Source organism: Salvelinus fontinalis, chromosome 35 (genome assembly GCF_029448725.1).
Source record: "Salvelinus fontinalis isolate EN_2023a chromosome 35, ASM2944872v1, whole genome shotgun sequence".
NCBI classification, from domain to species: domain Eukaryota; kingdom Metazoa; phylum Chordata; class Actinopteri; order Salmoniformes; family Salmonidae; genus Salvelinus; species Salvelinus fontinalis.
The window spans coordinates 21,203,298-21,225,208 of NC_074699.1; the positions used below are offsets into that span (position 1 = coordinate 21,203,298).

General features: G+C 39.9%; 1 protein-coding gene across 4 annotated transcripts; it reads right to left on the reverse strand.

Annotated features, from left to right (window-relative positions):
* Positions 1 to 5,432: 5,432 nt before the first annotated feature.
* On the reverse strand, positions 5,433 to 20,088 carry znf280d (zinc finger protein 280D). 4 transcript variants are annotated; one of them, XM_055899624.1, is made up of 20 exons: positions 19,806 to 20,088; positions 19,015 to 19,190; positions 18,594 to 18,808; positions 18,134 to 18,233; positions 17,774 to 17,983; positions 17,554 to 17,619; positions 17,348 to 17,457; positions 13,809 to 14,008; positions 12,317 to 12,474; positions 12,036 to 12,136; positions 11,695 to 11,841; positions 11,047 to 11,181; positions 10,623 to 10,849; positions 9,793 to 9,933; positions 8,853 to 8,915; positions 8,537 to 8,655; positions 8,403 to 8,436; positions 7,312 to 7,354; positions 7,174 to 7,220; positions 5,433 to 7,062 (listed from the first exon to the last, which is right to left on the reverse strand). In XM_055899624.1, the coding sequence occupies exons 2-20, from the start codon at positions 19,181 to 19,183 to the stop codon at positions 6,420 to 6,422; spliced, it is 2,928 nt and encodes a 975-aa protein (XP_055755599.1). In that variant the 5' UTR covers positions 19,184 to 19,190; positions 19,806 to 20,088; the 3' UTR covers positions 5,433 to 6,419. The 4 variants fall into 4 exon arrangements, with proteins under 4 accessions (XP_055755599.1, XP_055755600.1, XP_055755597.1 ...); XM_055899625.1 differs by having other exon boundaries at positions 17,774 to 17,980; positions 19,751 to 20,088; XM_055899622.1 differs by having other exon boundaries at positions 19,751 to 20,088.
* Positions 20,089 to 21,911: the final 1,823 nt, after the last annotated feature.

Sequence of the window (21,911 nt, forward strand, 5' to 3'; positions counted from 1 at the left end):
ATATGAACATAGCCAAGTGTTTTGCAAATTAAGTGACTTTTCTCCCTCTTACCATCTGGTGAAGGTGTTCTTTTGCCTGCCCTCGTTCTGACTTTCTCCATTCTGCTCTTCTCCTTAGCTGCTGGTAACCGGCAAATTCCAGGATGCGTCTGCTCTTAGCCTCCATCTTCTCCCGCTCCATCAGTCTCCACTCAGTCTGCTGGCTCTTGAACTCCTATGTACCTTTGAGTGGCTGTTATCTTCTCCTGTCTTAACTGCCTCTCCCTGCAAATAAGGTAATTTGATTTAATTATATACTGATCACTTGATCAAGCAGGAAACTCAAGACAAATTGTGAAAACAGACTGCCACTCCACTCAAATTTGATCCTCATAGATCTGCCTGATGATTTCGTCAACCATGAGTTTCTCCTTGAGGAACTCCTCATAAGCCTCCTGTCTCTTGTGCTCTTTCTCCTCCAGCTGCTGTTCCAGCTCCTGCTGGTACTGCACCACCTCCTCGTAGCGCTTATGGTCTTGCTTCTCCTGCTCCACAGAGGCTCATGCTCGCTCTTCATCTTACGAGCAATATCAGCCTCCAGACGCTAATGTCAGAGAAAAATATGTATTCACAAAAAGCACAACCAACAAGTGTTTTGGTTCAAGTCTCAGATGTCCCTTCTACCCCGGGAAAGCCTGGCTTACTTAGCACTAACAGCTAGGTCAGGGGTTTTCAAAGTGGGGTCATTTTAATAAATATTACTAGCACCCACAGAATCAACCAATTTTAGACAAGGGATCTGTGTAAGTTGAGGGTGCAATATAATATAATATTTATGAATATTATACATCTATTGATGTTCTTAATAAATCCTCTACGGGATCGTTGTCCCTATACTGGGACGGTTGAGCTAACGTGCGCTAATGTGATTAGCATGACGTTGTAAGTTACAGAAAACTTTCCAGGACATAAACATGTCTTATATGGGCAGAAAGCTTAAATTCTTGTTAATCTAACTGCATTGTCCAATTTACAGTAGCCATTACAGTGAACAAATACCATGCTATTTGAGGAGTGCACAACAACTTATCACGGCAAATGGTTTGATACATTCACATCTGAAAGGTAAATAATGTACTTACATTCAGTCTTGGTCTGATTTGTCATCCTGAAGGTCTCAGAGATCAAATGTATCATGGTTTTGATAATAAAATACATTTTTATATTCAAATGTAGGAACTGGGTTCTACTGTTTGAAGTTTGAACCCCTGCTGTCTCTGGCTCTACACCCACCCCGCCGGCCATCTAGATGTGTGAAAGTTATTGTATAAGCTAATAATCCATCATGTATGACATTTCTGGGAGTGTGTAAACTTAAATGTTGTATGTTCTCTATAGTTATGTACTTGAAATGTATCAATTGACCAATTCGGCACATTTGGGCAGACTTGATACAAAATACTGTGCAGTATTGCAATGCTACACTGGATCAATGTGAAACTTTGCACACACACTGCTGCCATCTAGTGGCCAAATTCTAAATTCCACCAGCACATGTTTTTTGTTTGTATTATCTTTTACCAGATCGAATGTGTTGTATTCTCCTACATTCATTTCACATTTCCACAAACTTCAAAGTGTTAACTTTTCAAATGGTATCAATAATATGCATATCCTTGCTTCAGGTCCTGAGCTACAGGCAGTTAGATTTGGGTATGTCATTTTTGGCGAAAATTGAAAAAGGTCAGATCCTTAAGAGGTTCCAGATGCACGTGTGCCTGGGAGGCACAGGTATATAGTATCCAGTGCTCCATCAATGATCAATTTGTTCAACTGGATTCTTCTTGCATTCCTCAAATGTTGTTTTGAACATAATGCACTGTAATTTAAGCTTTACAACTGAAATATTATCTCTGCCTCAAGGCAAAATGTGTAGAATTGCAGGAAATTTACTCTAAAATGGCAACATTTTATCTGATGCCAAAAGAGTCTTAAATGTTATTTCCCAGTGACCGAGACTTGTGCACTGCAGTTATAGTAAAACTGATTGTATCCTGTTTGTTTTTTTAATCGCACTGTAAAGTAAGAGTTGTGTTCTGATATTCTGAGGAGGCTATCACAAAATTGGTCCCCGACGCAAACAAGTTTGAAGTTTGGGAACCTCAGAGCTAGCTAGGTAAATTAACTAAAGTTAGCTAACGTCGTTAACCATCGAATAGCTAGATCATTTTCATGGAAAACATAATCGACAACCAAGTTATTTACCATCATTGCGTGGAGCTGTTGCAAGCTTCTCGTTGATTTGTATGTTTCACCAGGCAAAAATGTATTAATCACTTTGCTCCATTTGTTTTGCTTCCAGTCGTCTTGGTAACATCGTGCCTTTTGTGCCTAACAATAAACTTGAATGTAATTGGTTAAAAAGTCTGCTTGGTCCTCCTGTCTTCCCTAACGTTACAGGTACTGTGCAGAATCAGTTAAATTATTGACACAATAGTTAATCACAAACATCAGACAACATATCACCCACCTACCCATCCACACACAAGTCACAATTCTCTCCCATGCTATGACACCCCCTCCAAACTATCTAAATACATTATAGTTTGTACAATGGATATCTATGTATTTTGTAGTTTAATTAAAAAAGGACAATAATAGGATTACCCCGGTCTAATTAACTTTGAATACTTTTCTAGAATAATTTGTCCAATTGGCAGGTCCTTAAGGGTGGGCATGATATTACTTGATTTCAGATGACTGGTATATAAAAAAAAGTTATAATTTGATCGATGCTGGGGACAGAGGTATTGTCAGGAAAGCTGTCAAAGTATTATATTACAATCCCTTAAAGTATTCACACTCCTTGAATTACTCCAAATTTTGTTGTACAGCCTAAATTTAATATAGATTACATTTCGTTTTTTTTGTCACTGGCCTACACACATAAAAGTTGAATTGTTTTTCGAAATGTTTACAAATTAATGAAAAATTAAAAACTGAAATGTCTTGAGTCAATAAGTATTAAAATCCTTTGTTATGGCAAGACGAAACAAGTTCAGGAGTAAAAATATGCTTAACAAGTCACAAATTGCATGGACTCACTCGGTTTGCCATAATAATGTTTAAACATGATTTTTTTTAAATCACTACCATATCTCTGTAGCCCACACATCCAATTATCAGCAAGCCCCGAGAAAACTGAGGATGGTTCAGCAACATTGTAATACTCCACAATACTAACCTAATTGACAAGGCACTAAAGTAATAGAACAAAAAATGTGGCAAAGCAATTAACTTTCCTTCTCAATGCAAAGTGTTATGTTTCGGGCAAATCCAATACAACACTTTACTGAGTACCACTCTACATATTTTCAAGAACAGTGGTGGCTGTATCATGATATGGGTATGCTTGTAATTGTTAAGGACTGGGGAGTTTTTCAAGATAGAAAAGGAATGGAGCTAAGCACGGACAAAATTCTAGAGGAAAACCTGCTTCAGTCTGCTTTCCACCAGACACTGGAAGATTAATTCACCTTTCAGCAGGACAATAATATTAAACACAAAGCCAGATTTACACTGGAGTGAATGTTCCTGAGTGGCTGAGTTAACAGTTTTGACATAAATCTCCTTGAAAATCTATGGCAAGACCTGAAATTGGTTGTCTAGCAATGATCAACAACCAATTTGACAGAGCTTGAAGAATTTAGAAAATAAAATGGGCAAATGTTGCACAATCCAGGTGAGGAAAGCTCTTAAGAGACTTACCCGGAAAGACAGCTGTAATCACTGCCAAATGTGCTTCTACAAAGTATTGACTCAGGGGTGTGAATTAGATATCTGTATTTCATTTAATACATTTACAAAAAATTCAAAAAATGTTTTCACTGTCATTATGGGGTATTGTGTGTAGATGAGTGAGAATATTGTTTTAATCCATTTTGAAATCAGGCTGTAAAATAAAACAAATGAGGAATACATCAAGGGGTATACTTTCTGAAGGTATATGTCCTTGAAGCCTGAAAAATTATGGGGTCATGATATCACTTGATTTCAGGTGATCCAAAGGCCTTTTTTATTTTTTTTATCCTTTTCACAACGATGCAGGAACCATAAAACAAACTCAGAAGCCTGTAATTTTCTTTTTATCTTGCCTTTACAGAAAGGTTATTCAACTCTTACTCTGAGGTCCGGAGCCTGCTGGTTTTCTGTTCTGATAATTAATTGCTCCCAGGTCTAAATCAGTCCCTGATTAGAGGGGAACAATGAAAAAATGCAATGGTACTGGCATCAACATCCAGAATTGACTTAAGGTTTTTACATGATTTGCATATGCATAGCAGTCAAAAGGGAGACAATCTTTGAGTTTCACTTTTCAAAGTCTCTTGCTCCTTGGTTGAAACTGTCATATACTGTCAGCCATTCTATAAATCTTGTTCCCATTGAACATCATTAGCTGACATTTGGAACACTTGCAAACAAATACAGATAGAAATGACTGGGGGTGGGGGCTGTGCATACGTGAGGTGGTCTCACTTCACAAGGTGGCATTGCTCCTCGAGGTGCCCTGAAATTTGACAGAAGTGTGCCTCCCTCTGAGACCTCATCCATAAATCTTCAAAACGACTTAGCCTGAGGTGACAACGGAGTATTGTTTTTGGGCCTACTGTGCCCCGCCAGTAAAGGAGATGCTGAAATAATATCTAAAAGAATTTAGTCTCTGCTCTCATTGTTTTGTTTTTGTTAAATTTCCCTCAAGAAAGTAAATAAAGATTGAACAGTGACATACAGTCTGGAGGATCCCACAAAGGAAACAGATAAATCTAGATTTTAGTTTACTACTACTGTAGTGGTATACCCTTTCTGCACTGTCATGTCCTCCAATACTGGTACAGTACAATCCATTGATCACAAGACAAACTATCAGGCAATTCTGGTGAATTGATGTTACACACAGGATATAATAAACAGAATAATTAGACATTATTACTTCCCCATTCTTGTCTATTTTAAGGATGCAAGAAAACAGTCTAGCTTCACTGCTTGGGATAATTCTGTATGTATTATCTGCACATGCTGGCCAAGAGCGACACCTTTGCTGTCACCTGTCAAAAAAATTAAATCCATCTATAGCTTGTTTACACAACTCATGTCACCCTTCTCCCTCAAGCTTTTTGCATCCTCAACCTCCCCATCAGCTGAAAATGTACCAAACAAGCTGGCACAATAATCACATTCATAGCAAAGGTGAAGACATTTCAGTGCCAAGTCAACACTCCTGTCAGTGTTAAACCTATCAAGATGCTAATTTCTAACAACAATTTGTGAGGTAACTGGGTAATGCATTTCATTACTTTTCATGTAAGCTGGGCAGTGATGAGCCTACAGTTGATCACCTCTCTCAACCATAATGAGCATGGACAGTCCGTTCTTAATCAAGTCTCAATAGCAGATTTCATACTGTATTACCAAAGTTTATTTACATGTTAGCACGACTGCAATGGAAACACTGAGGGGATTAGATTACCTGGTTGCCCACAGTGGGAGGAGTATGCACTGGGTGAAAAGTCATTGCATTCTTTTTCGAGCCAGTGTCCCGCTCTGGCTGATGGCAAAGTCATCTCTGACGTAGGTTAAGCACATGGAGTATTGAGTAGGATACTGGTTTCAAATGAAAAAGTGATTGCTTTTGATCAAAACACCATCTTCCTTCCCAATGAAAAAAATGCTTGAATTTTCAAACAAGTTATGGCAAAGTGTTTCTTTACGATACACCATGCTGCCCTGTTGACAACATGACCGAGCGGCGCAGACTACTGTTCGATTTGAGAAGGGCACCCCCCCACTGCCTTTGCCTGTTCACGTGACGGGCCATAGACCAGTGCACCACAGTTCCTTTGAATCAAACTCCCTCAATGATTCAAGTCCATTGGACTGCTCTCAAACTACAGACATACAGATGATCAAAGCGAAAGTGATGGATTATAGTATATTAAAAATACACAAAAGCACCTATGAAATGTCAATGGAAGTGGAGGAGGTATTCAAAATAAACAAAGGGCCTATATCTACCAGTGGAAGGATAGTTAAGATATTTCAAGGATTTTTCACACTTGAGTACAGGTTCAGATCAAGGAAAGCATAAACATTCAGATGTTGTATTTTTCGACACTACAGAAAGTCAAATTATTCAGTGTACCATTTTCACTTTCATTGAAAGCTTACAACCAAATTGTAAGTTTGACAGACGGAAGTCAAATCTTGCACTAATGTTAGAAAAAAATGATACATGTTTTTCCAAATGCCAAATCGAATAAACACATAGCACGTCTCAGCTCATCTCCATCTGGTCAAGGACAGTCAAGTTTAAGAAAATGGGGAAGAGAAATACATTTCAATGGTATGCAGTATTCTTAAAAATACATCCGGTCCACTTCTCACTACTCCGAGGATGCCGATCCCTTCAGTGTTTCAGGACTGGAGGGAATGTCTTTGTCGTCTGCCCTCTGATGCGGGATGTCAGCTGGACTTTGAGAGGATGAGATGTCCTTTGCTTCCACGATATCTTTCACCTCTTGGTCTACAACCTTTAAGGGGATGGTCTCCAGGGATGCGCTGACCTTACTGTCGTCAAAGCTCACAGATTCCGGTTTGCTTAATGACTCATGCAAACGCACCGTCTCCCCATCTAACTCACAGGCCACAGAACTAGTGGGGGACCTGGTCGCTGACTGCAAAGCCCGCTCCTCCCTCATCTCCCCCTCAACTGAGCTTTCCATTGGTGTTTCACTTTCCATGGGCCCTGACTGCAAAGACTGTTCTTCCTCAACTGAACTTTCCATGGGTGTTTCTAGCTCTGTAGCTTGTGTGACTCCCTGGCTCTGATCCACTGTAGAGATATGTGGAAGCCCTTGCACTTCTGCCTCTCCTAGCTGGTTAACTGCTGCATCGTCTTTGTCTAGTAGAATTACAGCACCTCTTCCTGACTCTTGGGTCTGAACATGCATTACCTCTGGCCCATCCCTTCTTTCAGCAGCTGGGGTGATACACAAGCCATCGGAGGTCTCCACCAATCTGGGAACGCTGTTAAAAAAAGGGGGGGGGGGGGGGCGTACCAAATCAATATAATCGACTCCATCCAAGATGGGAAAAATATTTCTAGGTTCTATTTTGTGTGGACCATCCTTAAATTACCTGTGGAATTGGTCAAAAGCACCACTCACTGTGGCAGTTTCAGCATTCTATGTAAAAATAAAAAGAGGTGCTAGGTTGAGGAAACAGTTCAAAATCAAACATGTGTGTTTCTCAGGTACAATCCAGCTAGAGTAGTACCTGGATATCAGGGGACATCAGAGCAGAGATCCCTTGCTTATTTCTGAAACAGAACAAAAGAGAATCACAACAAATCCATTAAACGTAGAGCCCTTTTAATAAAACTACTTTGGAGATAGCGTTAGAATATGGTAATGAAAACTTCAAATTAATTTTCAGAGGATAATTAAGACGAGCTTATCAGCACAGAATTAGTATCCAAATAGTTATTTAAAAAAAAGAAAGTTATATCAATCATGAAGCAAAAGGACCAATGCCCTTGTCCAGACAAATCATTCTTCAAACGAACAGGCATTTAGCATAAATATCAATTAACATTGAATTGGCCTCCCGGGTGGGGCAGTGGTCTAGGGCACTGCATCGCAGTGGCTAGCTGCGCCACCAGAGTCTCTGGGTTCACGCCCAGGCTCTGTCGCAGCCGGCCGCAACCGGGAGGTCCGTGGGGCGACGCACAATTGGCATAGCGTCGTCCGGGTTAGGGAGGGTTTGGCCGGTAGGGATATCCTTGTCTCAGTATGTAAATGTAATAAAATGTATGCACTCTACTGTAAGTCGCTCTGGATAAGAGCGTCTGCTAAATGACTAAAATGTAAATGTAAATGAATTGTACATATTAAAATCTCAGGAGGAACAACATATTTATGAAATTATTACATTTGAACTTGATCTCATGTGGATGGTTAGTGCGTTTGGCTTCTCAAAGAAATAAAACAAGACAAGGATATTCTTGCAAAAGAGATTCAACAATGACCTTTCATTTCAGCAGCTTCCCAATGACAAAATGACCCAACTTTAGGCACACATTAATTAAGCAATGTTCTCTGGTATTAATTAAGGCCAAAGCTCCCACTTGCATTTGCGAAGGTCTTTAAAAAAAAATCCACTTAATATGCATCCCAATTAGCTTAATGTAAAAAGTATATGGTAAAGATTTCTCAAAATAATGGATGCTTCCAAACTCATAGGTCAGGGAGTTGGAAGTCTCACAAGTACTTGATCAAATTCTGAGATTGTCATTACAACACTGAGGGGTGTTACTTTTATTTTAGGATGTTCTCGTTACCTGCTGCATTGGAAGAGTAGCTACTCACCCTCTAATGCCGTCATCTACAGCACCACCTTCTCCTACAAGACAAGAAAAACGTGACATGCAGACAGGTTTTATTATATGAACAAAATGCGACGCCTAAGCATCTGGTTGTGAAGAATGTGATAAACCTTATACCTTTCTCTAGTATGACCTTACAGACGTGGTGTGGTCTGTCAATCAAATGCTTGCTCATGAGGTCAGTTCCATGCGCATCAGCCAGGAAGTCACAGTTCAGACAGACAAGGGTTAAATTCCTGCAAGACAGCAAGTAAAATGTGATTCATAATGAACCTAATGGAATAGAATAACCTAGCACGGTACTTAATTTTGGTAATATTTGGTGAAAATGCAACACTACATAAATAAGTCATTACCAAAAACTAAAGTGCAGAACAATGGCAACATAAAATAATTGATTTGAGACCAGATTTTTTTAGTTAGGGACACGTACCTTAGGACAACTGGGATTTTCCTCATTTTCCGGAATCTCTCTTTTGAGATGGCACTATGGAACCTGACAAAAATATATTTGTATATATTTAATATGGATTAAAAAAACATGAGCTGGCACACCCAGAAAAAATTGTTTGTGTGAAGGTGCTGACTAACGGCGAATAAACTATAAACTATCCAAATAAAGTCGCACACTCCATGTATAAACTCCCAGCAATTTAATGGGTATTTACCAACGTTTTGGCATCACTGTTCCTTCCTCAGGGTGATTCAGACTGACTTTATTTTTATAGTTTATAATATAAACAATAAAAAACATCCTCCCTGAGCCGACTAGGTGAAAAATCTGTCGATGTGCTCGAGCAAGGCACTTAACCCTACTTGCTTCTTTCTGTAAGTCGCTCTGGATAAGAGCGTCTGCTAAATGACTAAAATGGAAAAATGGACATAGACACTGTTCACAAAACATTAAGAACACCTACTCTTTCCATGACAGACTGACCAGGTAAATGCTATGATCCTTTATTGATGTCACTTGTTAAATCCACTTCAAATCAGTGTAGATTAAGGGGAGGAGACAGGTTTAAGAAGGATTTTTAAGCTTTGAGGCAATTGAGACAGATTGTGTGTGTGCCCCATTCAGAGGGTGACTGGGCAAAAAAATATTTAAGTGCCTTTGAACAGTGTATGGTAGTAGGGCGAACCAGTTTGTCAAGAACTGCACACTGCTGGGTTTTTCCACGCACAATTTCCCATGTGTATCAAGAATGGTCCACCACCCAAAGAACATTCAGCCAACTTGACAACTGTGGGAAGCATTGGAGTCAACATGGGTCAGCATCCCTGTGGAACGTTTGACACCTTGTAGGGGTGTTCCTACAGTTTTGTACACTCAGTATATATATGCGTTATGAATCTGATGCTCAAGGAGCTTTTACCTTATCATGTGGTTTCCAAATGAAGTTTTGCAACTCGTCCGATACTTGCATGCACCACAAATGGCAACCATGGGATAGTGACTATAGAAGTCATGAATCTCCGAGTAGCATTCAATGCAGGTGTGTCGTTTTTCTCCAGTACTAAAAAAGTAGAGAACTAATTAGGGCATCATTATTTCATTTATATCTGAAGTACTATTACCTTCAGTAAAACATTCTGAGGTGCATTATTAAACATACAAGTTACTTGATTGGTGTAATATATTGATAACCAGGGCTCTGAAGTGCGAACATTTTGGTCACATATGCCCCTAAATATTTTGCTGTGCGACCTGACATTTTATTTTGGGAGCACCCTGCGACTATAAATACAATCTCCCAGATAATAATTGTTGTAATGATTAGGCTTCGCCTTACCGTTGTTTGAGTGAACTAGACATAAAAGCAAGCACATATTCGTTACTGTCATGGTTACACTGATCACTACACCGAAAACACATTGTTTCTAGCACAAACTGGTAAATAGATACAACCCATATTACCTGCACTATGTTCTATTGTGAATTGGTTATACATTCATGAACCATTTCACAAGCTGTTCCAAAACCACTCGCAGGCATTTATTTCCTGATGTTCAGTCATGTAACCTCATTAGCTCCTAACTTGAAGTTGAGAACACCAGTGCTACCAATGAAACGTTTGAATGTAGAGCCCTGTTCATAACCAACCATGAAAAGAAATCGTCCCTGACCATAGTTTAGTTTCTATAACAGAAAATATGTCATTTGCATCATGAGGAAAAAAACAAGTTGACTGAGTGATCTACCGACCTGAGACTCTGCAACACATGGTTGTTCTTCTGCTGCTTGAGGAGCTTTTTGCTCACTGCGCCCTTGCCTTTCCCCCCACTGCTGCCCTGTGTGGTAGATGTACGGCTCTGAGCTTTTACATTGGCTGCCTTCATGCCTGGGACCTCTGGTATGACACTGACACTGGATTTGTCAGCAGCACGGGCGGAACTGGGCGATGGCCCTGTCAGAGAGGCCCGGATAGTCACCTGAAAAATGTAATATACATTTATTTTTTAAAGATCAAATTAAGATTATCTGAATTCATGCCATTATTTAAACGTTTGTAATAGAACTTGCTTTCAAATGAGGATTTATTGCGGTTGCCATTGACTTTATCTATATTGTAGATACTTGGTACAGAGCTTTTGACATGTTTTCCTAGACTAAATAAGAAGAGTTAAACCTTGGTTCCAGGAGGAAGGCCCTCCAGAGCTTTGGGTTTTTGGAAAGTCTTATGGTGCTGAGTCTTGTGATCCACTCGCTCCTTGTAGGTGAGGAAATTCAGCCTGCATTTCCCGCAACGATTAATTCCTTTTTTCTGGCGAATTGACAAAACAAGTACAATAGAAAAGCACGAGTCAAGATAACACAAGACTGCATATAGATAGATAATAGGTTCAGCTATTTCTTTGTTCTATGGCTACATACAGTGATTTGTGGGGTTGATTTGTTTGTTTTTTGCCAGAGAGCCCGTTAGGCAGGTGAAAGGAAGCAGACATTGCTGTAAGACAGTTATGTATTACAGCAAGGTGTTCAGCAGACAACCAAATCAATCCAACCTCAGAATGAAAGCCAATAGGGTAACTCACAAGTGTTCAATTTTTTTATTCAGCCAGCTTTAAAAGTCAAACTCTGAGAAAAACTATTTGCAGCATTCACTGCTTTATTAAGAGGCTGAACCATCAGGAAACTGACAGGAAATTACAATGTGTGCCAGGTCAGTCAGAACATGAGCCCCATCAATCAAAAATGACCCAATCAACATATTTATTGATCATGGATTGTTGCAAATATTTAATAGAAAAGTACCCAATATAACTAAACTTCTTACCTGATGCTTCATATAGTGCTGCATGTAGACATGACCACTTTTAAGAACTTTAAGGCAGAAAGGACAAAGGAGATCCTTTGTGTTTTCATGCACCGTACGGAAGTGTGTGTCCACATCGGTAAAGAATGAAGACCTGTAGTTGCACACCTGGAAGGAGACAATTAAAGTATTAGTTTGAATCATAAAAGGTTCAGGAAGACTGCAAGTCAAATCCCTCCAATAATTTGAATTACATGTTTCAATTCCTGATTGTAGTGCCAGGGCATCTCTACTATCAACTGTGAATAACTTTTCTTTGTGAACAGACCAATATAAAAACATGATTGATAAACAAAATTTACCTGGCAGACATATGGCATCTCTCCAGGCTTGTGATTGTCCTTCATGTGTTCCAGGAGCACTTGCTCAGACTCAAAGGCTAATTCACATATCTTGCAATTGGCTACAAAACAAGAACAAATTACTAAAAATGGGCCCAACTTGTTAAGGACAGGTTGATTATAGTTAAATAAATTAAGTTATGTACAATGTATGATTGCTTGAGATGGTGTTCAATATGTTAAGGTGAAATGTATGGTTTCACTGAAGTTTCATGTTGGTTGCTATTGACTGGTATGCCTACTTGAAGATTCAACCATGCTGTGGGCACTCTCGACGTGGCACTGCAGCTGGAATGGGGTTGAGTACTGCCGGTAGCAGTGTTGACAGGTAGTGTGGCTTTCCCAGCTCTCACTGTTCTGCTTCTCTAGCTCCAGATGGTGCTTCATGTGGTTCATGAACCTACAAGAGTCCCGCAAAGTGCAAGATAAGACAGCAATAGCAATGTAGCGTCAGAAACCACAAATGCCAAAGAAACAAAGATAGGTGTGAGCTTTGCCATTTATCTTTAAGTTTTTTGCATTGTAAACTGTAATGTTATTTTTAAACAAGCTATTAAAAAAGAAAAATCTGTAACTACTATCCAGTCGCTCAGAGCAAATTTCATTAAAATGTTTGTGAATATATTGTAAAAAAGTTCATTAGCTTTGTAGTAAGACGTTTCTTTAAATAATAAAAAATCTGCATACATACATGCATAAATAACTAACCTACTTCAACAATTTGGAAAAAGAAAAACGTAATGTACTGAGCCAAATTACAGTGAAGCCGCATTCAACAACACTTCAACAGATCGTGGCCTATGTGCAACACCAAACCTGCGCTTCGGATCCCCATTGTTTAAAAAAAGAAATTAGCAACCCCTCCTTCCTAAGCATGCATAATTTCCATTATAATACCGCCAATTACGCACAGCTTTTTGTTTGGCTTAATGATGTGGTGTTCCACGGCTGCACGACCTCTACATATAACCGCTGCACTGACAAGGCAGGCAAGGCCCATTTTTCAGCCAGCACAGTCTGTTACCTCAGCTCCCCTAATAGGGATTTTTATGCAGACCAACTATGACCTCTGCTGCCAGACTGGGTTCAGTACAAATGCGTCTGCCCATTAAAAGGAGCTTACAGAGGCTTTTCTTGCAACGTTCTGAAGCAAAGTTATTTAATCAAAGGAGCAGTTCTTACACTATCCAAACTAGCAGCCATTATTCATCTCTGGCCCCAAGTGGGAATATGAGTTGATAATGTCATCCATCTGAGGGTGAAAACTGTGATGATGGCTGAAACACATTGGATCTCCTCTCTTCACATCGAAGTTAATCACTCTCCATGGGCAGAGGGCTCATTTAACACTTGTTCATGAACACCATTTCCATGCACCAAAACAGTACAGTAGACATTTGGGGTGAAGTATTGACGAAAGGCTGGTTGATGTATCCATCCATTACCAATAACATTTAGCAGTTCATATAAATATAGAAGATATGTCCACCAATCTGCTTATTGGTGACAGTAATTGTGTAATGTAAACACGTGAAATGCCAAATGTATTATTTTCATTATACCACTGGACAAATAGGATATAAAAGTTCCTTCGATTAGAAAATGACCTTGTTTATACAAAACACATTTTGTGCAGTAGACACTTTTTTCGCCATAATCGTATTATTCAGGAATACAGTGGCTTATTGAAAACAAAAGCAGAGCTGCATAACAAGCAAAGTCTCCTGTAGTTACCTGACATTGTTCTTGAGTACTTTCAAACAGCTCTGGCACTTATAGGTAAATGGGGTCTTCTGCTGCTGCAATTTTAGTTTGTCTCCCTCAAATCTACCATAGTAGAAGTCTGTGACAAGCATGATGCGCTTGCTTGCAAAAAGGTAAGTAGACTTCGGGGTTGAGGGGAAGACACACTCCAACAGGTGAGGACAACATTTCTGGAATTAAAGTAATTTAAATTAAAATAGGCTGACAAATTACAATCTGCAGAGTTGATATGGTAGTTTTTGTTTTTTTTAATGCCTTAAAAAAGGCTCTGGTTCATGCACTAATAGCAAGGCTCGACATTAACGCTTGTCCTCTTGTTCGGGACAAGTAAAAAAATATATATTTGGGACAAGAACAATTTTTTTACTTGTCCATTTTGACAACAAATCTATCATAAATCAAATAATTACACCGATCAGAATTAGATGTGAGAAGCAAACACTGAAATAATTTTCAAAAATATATATATATATATATATATATACATATAAATAAATTAATATAAATAAAAGGTCTTCACGTCAAAGTGTAATTGATACAGTGGGGCAAAAAAGTATTGTCAGCCACCAATTGTGCAAGTTCCCCAACTTAAAAAGATGAGGCCTGTAATTTTCATCATAGGTACACTTCAAATATGACAGACAAAATTAGAAAAAAAAATCCAGAAAATCACATTGTAGGATTTTTATTGAATTTATTTGCAAATTATGGTGGAAAATAAGTATTTGGTCAATAACAAAAGTTTCTCAATACTTTGTTATATATCCTTTGTTGGCAATGACAGAGGTCAAACGTTTTCTGTAAGTCTTCACAAGGTTTTCACACACTGTTGTTGGTATTTTGGCCCATTCCTCCATGCAGATCTCCTCTAGAGCAGTGATGTTTTGGGGCTGTTGCTGGGCAACACGGACTTTCAACTCCCTCCAAAGATTTTTTATGGGGTTGAGATCTGGAGACTGGCTAGGCCACTCCAGGACCTTGAAATGCTTCTTACGAAGCCACTCCTTCGTTGCCCGGGCGGTGTGTTTGGGATCATTGTCATGCTGAAAGACCCAGCCACGTTTCATCTTCAATGCCCTTGCTGATGGAAGGAGTTTTTCACTCAAAATCTCACGATACATGGCCCCATTCATTCTTTCCTTTACACGGATCAGTCGTCCTGGTCCCTTTGCAAAAAAACAGCCCCAAAGCATGATGTTTCCACCCCCATGCTTCACAGTAGGTATGGTGTTCTTTGGATGCAACTCAGCATTCTTTGTCCTCCAAACACGACGAGTTGAGTTACCAAAAAGTCATATTTTGGTTTCATCTGACATTCTCCTAATCTTCTTCTGGATCAACCAAATGCTCTCTAGCAAACTTCAGACGGGCCTGGACATGTACTGGCTTAAGCAGGGGGACACGTCTGACACTGCAGGATTTGAGTCCCTGGCGCCGTAACGTGTTACTGATGGTAGGCTTTGTTACTTTGGTCCCAGCTCTCTGCAGGTCATTCACTAGGTCCCCCCGTGTGGTTCTGGGATTTTTGCTCACCGTTCTTGTGATAATTTTGACCCCACGGGGTGAGATCTTGCGTGGAGCCCCAGATCGAGGGAGATTATCAGTGGTCTTGTATGTCTTCCATTTCCTAATAATTGCTCCCACAGTTGATTTCTTCAAACCAAGCTGCTTACCTATTGCAGATTCAGTCTTCCCAGCCTGGTGCAGGTCTACAATTTTGTTTCTGGTGTCCTTTGACAGCTCTTTGGTCTTGGCCATAGTGGAGTTTGGATTGTGACTGTTTGAGGTTGTGGACAGGTGTCTTTTATACTGATAACAAGTTCAAACAGGTGCCATTAATACAGGTAACGAGTGGAGGACAGAGGAGCCTCTTAAAGAAGAAGTTACAGGTCTGTGAGAGGCAGAAATCTTGCTTGTTTGTAGGTGACAAAATACTTATTTTCCACCATAATTTGCAAATAAATTCATTAAAAATCCTACAATGTGATTTTCTGGATTTTTCCCCCTCATTGTCTGTCATAGTTGAAGTGTACCTATGAAGAAAATTACAGGCCTCTCATCTTTTTAAGTCGGAGAACATGCACAATTGGTGGCTGACTAAATACTTTTTTGCCCCACTGTATGCATATTGGATAGCCTCATGACCAGACCGATTACTGACATGAGGGAGGCGGCAGAAAATGTAGGCAAACGTTAATGAGAATTTTAATTACATTAAATACAGGCTAAACGGCAGTCATGTTTGACAAATATAATGAAGGATAATTAACATTAATGTCTCAAGGCTTGATTCTGTCGACATACTCAAGGCACTTCGTTCAGATCAAATGGTCACAAGACCGGAGAGTGAAAGACAGTGCATGTTGCGCACTGCACATCACTCACCTTGAATCTGAGCGGAGGGGGCCAACATTTTGAAACCATTTCATAATAAACTTAATTGTTTAAAACCTGGACGTTTAATGTCCAGGTTTTAAACAATTAAGCATGTCTTACCTTGTTCCAAAGTAGTCTAGCCTAGGCAAAATATGACCACAGAAATGTTGAAACCAGAATTTCTCATGTTCTATTAGTTTTCAAATCAATATTATTTTCCAACAGCCAAAGGCATAATACTAGTCATGAGTAAATCATGCCAGTTTATACATCTTTAGATCTCATTTCTTAATTTCTAACAGATATTTTCATCTGTCATATGAAACCGCTCGCACATGTGGAGCGCTTTTGAAAAAGGTGTTCTCACTAATCGCATGTTGGAACATTTGCACGTAGCCTACAGCCATGAACTTATAATATGAAGAAATAAAACTAACATTGTTTATTTATTTTTTTAACCCCCCCCCTTCCAATTTCGTTGTATGCAATTGTTAGTAGTTACTGTCCCCCCCCCCCCCCCCCTTCCAATTTCGTTGTATGGAATTGTTAGTAGTTACTGTCTTGTCGCATCGCTACAACTCCCGTACGGACTCGGGAGCGGTGAAGGTCGAGAGCCATGCGTCCCCCAAAACACAACCGCTTTTCAACACAGCGCACATCCAACCCGGAAGCCAGCCGCACCAATGTGTCGGAGGAAACACCGTACACCTAGCGACCTGGTCAGCGTGCACTGCGCCCGGCCCGCCACAGGAGTCGCTACCCTGCCGGCCAGACCCTCCCTAACCCGGAAGACACTAGGCCAATTGAAAATGGGCAGTGGTGTATTTTGAGACACAAATTAATATGCAAAGACACGAATAGGCAGACTGTAGCCCAGCAAAATGTATATTTTTTATGGTAAAAATAATAATATATATATATATTTATTTTGAATAGTAGTTCCTTGCATCATACAATGATGTAAAAATGGTGTTAAGCCTTTTTTTGGGACAGCAAAAAAAATCTGTCCTCCTTGTCCGAAGTACAAGCAGCTAAAAAGCTAATGTCAAGCCCTGAATAGTTGCGTTATAGAATATTTATGTAAAACCATGTGTCATAGCTAAAGGCATGTATTTTAGAATGACTGAACTCACCACCATGTGATCTTTCATGACAACTTGTTGGTAGAAATCAAATTTACACTTTGGACATTTTTTACAAAAACGTGCCCCATTCTCTAATATCTCCTGGGCGTGGGGAGACCCTGCAAAAACAAAATTTCAGTTGTAAAAATAAAAAAGTAAGTGCTAATGAATCTAGCTAATAACAGAACATGCAACTGATGTAAGGAAACCCCTACCTATGTCCTGCTTAGCTTTTTTAGCTGTGCTGTTTTGGTCTTGAGGTAAACCTCGTTTGCCATAGTCTGTTTAAGGGGAGAAAAAAAGATTCATACTTATTATCACAAGTCACATGCTATCTTCAGATCATGAGGTCACACAGAGGGTCAGGAGTTTTCCTGACCACGTGACCTGGCCAGGAATATCTCTGGGTCAAACAAGTAAGATATTTTGGCTTACCCCAGCTGTTGCCTTTGGCTTGAATAACTGGGGACACAATCTGGAGGTTGGTAGAATTTGAGCGGTTGGGCTGGGAAGACAATGCAGCGGGGCCCTGCACATTGGACAAGGTCACTACGTTGTTGTGGATCATGTGCACTTGAGGCCTGTGGATAACCCCAGGTAAAGGCTTCCCCGGAGTCACCTGCTGCAGAATGTGCTGCTGGCCTGCTGAAAAAACACATTACAAATATGAAACACAGCAAAAAGTTTACTTGAGGGCATAGATTCACTAAATTCATTTCCAATTATTAGTCCACTCTGAAATATAAAAGTGTGCTATGTTTTGTTGCTTGCCTGCTAACAAGTTAGGATTTTTACCTGGAACCACAGTGAAAGATGTCCCAGGGGGATACTGTTTCCCAAGGGAAGCGAGGAAAGCTGAGTTGGCCGGTAACTGTGGTGTGGTCATAATGTAACCCTAAGAAAAAAGGCAAACCGTTTTTATTAAAACATTGCACCAACACCATTACAACCAAGTTACATCTCTATAACTAAACAGGTGCCCAGTCAAAGCTCTTCTGTCCCAGCACCACAATCATGGAAAAAATCAGCATTTTCCTACTAGCACTGACTTTGCTGATAACTACTTTATTGAGGGAGCATGTACTTACTACAACTGATCTGTGGTTGTCTCACCTAGCTATTTTAAGATTAATGCAGTAATTGTAAGTTGCTCTGGATAAGAGTCTCTGCTCAATGGCTCAAATGTAATGTGTGTTTTTTTGCAATGTATATCAAAGTGAAATAAGGGATATACCTAAAGCAAAACACAATATACCTGGTTGTTGATAATGATGGGCTGTGGTGGTACTGCTGTTAAGGGTCGAGGTGCATTGTTCAACCCTTTCCCTGGAATTATGACGTTCTGTGGAACTGGACCCCGAGTGATATGAGCTTGGGGGGAGTTGTGTGTCATTGTCATCCTAGAGGCTCTTGGTCTCCCAACTCCGCCACTTTGAACTGGGGTGGTCTTCACATTTCTTTGGTTGTTCGCTTCAAAGACAGGTCAGATACATTAACAAGAGTGGTTCCTTTTCAAAGCAACACAATCTATATTGATAATCACATTTACCAACTTTGTAGAGCAACTAAGGGAAAATCATCCAATGGAAGGATATTGTGTATGCAAACTAGAGAAAACAGACAACAGTGTCGGAGACCTAACATTAACTGAACCATACCAAGAGAAGAAAACATACTTGGCCTGGTGTTAATGGTGCCCTTTGAAGTACTAAGCTCCCCAACAAATATAGGTTCATCGTCGTCATCATCATCATGTTTACCGTCGCCCAACAAATTATCTTCTGGTGTCTGTCTCTGCCACGGCTCCAGCTCCTCTTCCTCACATTCCATAAAAAGCTCGGACATTGTGAAGCTGAAAAATGTATGAGAGTTACATTAATGTTAGCTAGAAACAAACTGTTAACTAGCTAGTTAGTCAAACGAAGTTAGCTATGTTTTCTTCAGCTAGCTGCGAGCTAACGTTAGCTAACATGGTTTGCGTACCTGGCTAACTAGCTAGTAGGAAAAGCTAGGAAACTGGAAACGTTGATTCCTCATAGCCGTGCGCCCGCGCGACTATTTAGTTAATGGACCTCTTGCTTATATCCCGTCGAAAACCCATAGCTAGCTACATCAAAAAGCTGGAAATACAATGCAGAACACCACATAGTTAAGTAGCGATACTCACGTTATCTACCAAAACGTCCAGTTGCCATCTATTTTAGCTCACTACAGTAGCTAGCTAACTCTGCTAGTCAGCCATTAATAGCTAGTGTGGGCAACCAATCATGGCGTCTGGCGCGACAACACAACATCGATCTCTTTGTTCCAACTTCATTTTCTCTGATGCAGTAGTACTAAGAGATGTTGCAATGCTATTCAACAATACCAACATTCTAAGTATACTAGTGGTCAAGGTCAGAGCCCACTTACCTTTTAATCTAACGTTTAACTGAGTGGTTAGTCCTTAGTACAAAATGAGAAATACCTTCTATGGAGCGCCTGTGAATGTTGTGGTGGCTGATGGGAAATGTGGGGTTTGCTGAGAGGAAGGTTACCACTGCCTCAAAATTAGCTATATCTTTAAAATCCATGAAAACAACAATTAGTTAGAGTTGGCAGTGTGGTTTGGTTTAACATCACATTTTAAGAAGATAAATTATAGAAATAGGCATGGTTTATGACTTTGTGGAAGTGGTACCTAGTGACAAAAAAGAGGAAGAAGCGAAGCGAAAGGGTTTACTCCGCCCAAAATCTCCTTCTATGTTATAATGGCGGTTCGCAAACAAACACCGCCCAAAATCTGTCCACGTTTTAAGCAGATCAGCTTAATTCTTCTTCTTGAAATGTGCATTGGAGGATCACAACCAACTGAAGGGTGCATACACCGCCACCTATTGTACTGGAGTGTGAGGCCATCTATTTATCTTATCTAGCCATGTGTTTCCGCCTACCAACTAACCCTACACCCATTAAAACCTCACCACTATTCCACAATTTGTTTTTGGTCAGTTGTGAACTCGTCGGCAACTACCTAACAAACCCTGTGAAAGCACTGTAGCACTTAGTCACAACGTTCTTATGCTGTCCCTTTGACAATATAGTCACATACAACCTATACGTCCCCTGTCTTGTCACAAATATTGAATGAAATTCCATTTTAATTTACTCTACCTGTTGTCCACTGATTTTGTCCTTTTGTGGGTAGAAATGTATGACAAAATATCCTCAGGAAAGTACTATTAAACCGGCTTTAAAACTTGTGTCTCCGTGTTAGCTATCGCGGTTTTCTTTCTCATCACCTGAAGCATACGCACAAGACGGAAGAACATGCACACAATGCATGCGTACTAACTGAAGTCTTGCAGGTGTTTACATGTATATTTTTGCGCATGTGCCAGGTAATAGAAATGTCAATGGGAGTACCAGCGTTTGGAAAGGTTTGTTTAATAATACTTTTCTGTGGATGTTTTCTCTCAAATTACAACACACAAAATGACCAACCGCACAGACAACCGATAGAGGAAGTTTAAATTAAATTGTATTTGAAATTGTTTATTTCTTATCAATAGGGCTATCTTCTGTATACCACCCCTACCTTGTCACAACACAACTGATTGGCTCAAACGCATTAAGAAGGAAAGAAATTCCACAAATTAACTTTTGTTAATTTGTGCACATCTGTTAATTGAAATGCATTCCAAGTGACTACCTCATGAAGCTGGTTGAGAGAATGCCAAGCGTGAGCAAAGCTGCCATCAAGGCAAAAGGTGGCTACTTTGAAGAATCTCAAATATAAAATATATTTTGATTTGTTTAACACATTTTTGGTTACTACATGATTCCATATGTGTTATTTCATAGTTTCGATGTCTTCAGTATTATTCTACAATGTAGAAAATAGTAAAAATAAAGAAAAACCCTTGAATGAGTAGGTGTGTCCAAACTTTTGATTGGTACTGTATATATTGCATATACAGTATACGGTATACTACATGACCAAAAGTATGTGGACACCTGCTTGTCGAACATCTCATTCCAAAATCATGGGCATTGTTATGGAGTTGGTCCCCCTTTTGCTGCTATAAAACCTCCACTCTTCTTCTTTCCACTAGATGTTGTAACATTGCTGCGGGGACTTGCTTCCATTCAGCCACAAGAGCATTAGTGAGGTCGGTCATTGATGTTGGGTGATCAAGCTTGGCTCGCAGTTGTCATTCCAATTCATTCCAAAGGTGTTCGATGGGGTTGAGGTTAGGGGTCTGTGCAGGCCAATCAAGTTCTTCCACACACAATCTCGACAAACCATTTCTGTATTGACCTCGCTTTGTGCACAGGGGCATTGTCATATTGAAACAGGAAAGGGCCTTCCACAAACTGTTGCCACAAAGTTGGAAACACAGAATCGTTTAGAATGTCATTGTTTGCTGTAGCATTAAGATTTCCCTTCACTGCAACTAAGGGGCCTAACCTGAACCATGACAAACAGCCCCAGATCATTATTCCTCCTCCACCAAACTTTACAGTTGTCACTATGCATTGGGGCAGATAGCGTTCTTCTGTCATCACAGGCATTTCTGTCTGTAATAAAGCC

What these genes read in the sequence shown, in the direction of transcription:
- znf280d (XM_055899624.1), bottom strand. Translation starts at nt 19,183, where the DNA reads ATGTCCGAGCTTTTTATGGAATGTGAGGAAGAGGAGCTGGAGCCGTGG. An exon ending in AAAAGCTAAGCAGGACATAG is followed by an intron (nt 17,458 to 17,553) that starts GTAGGGGTTTCC and finishes TTGTTTTTGCAG; the next exon opens with GGTCTCCCCACGCCCAGGAG. An exon ending in TTTGGAAACCACATGATAAG is followed by an intron (nt 8,916 to 9,792) that starts GTAAAAGCTCCT and finishes TATTTTTGTCAG; the next exon opens with GTTCCATAGTGCCATCTCAA.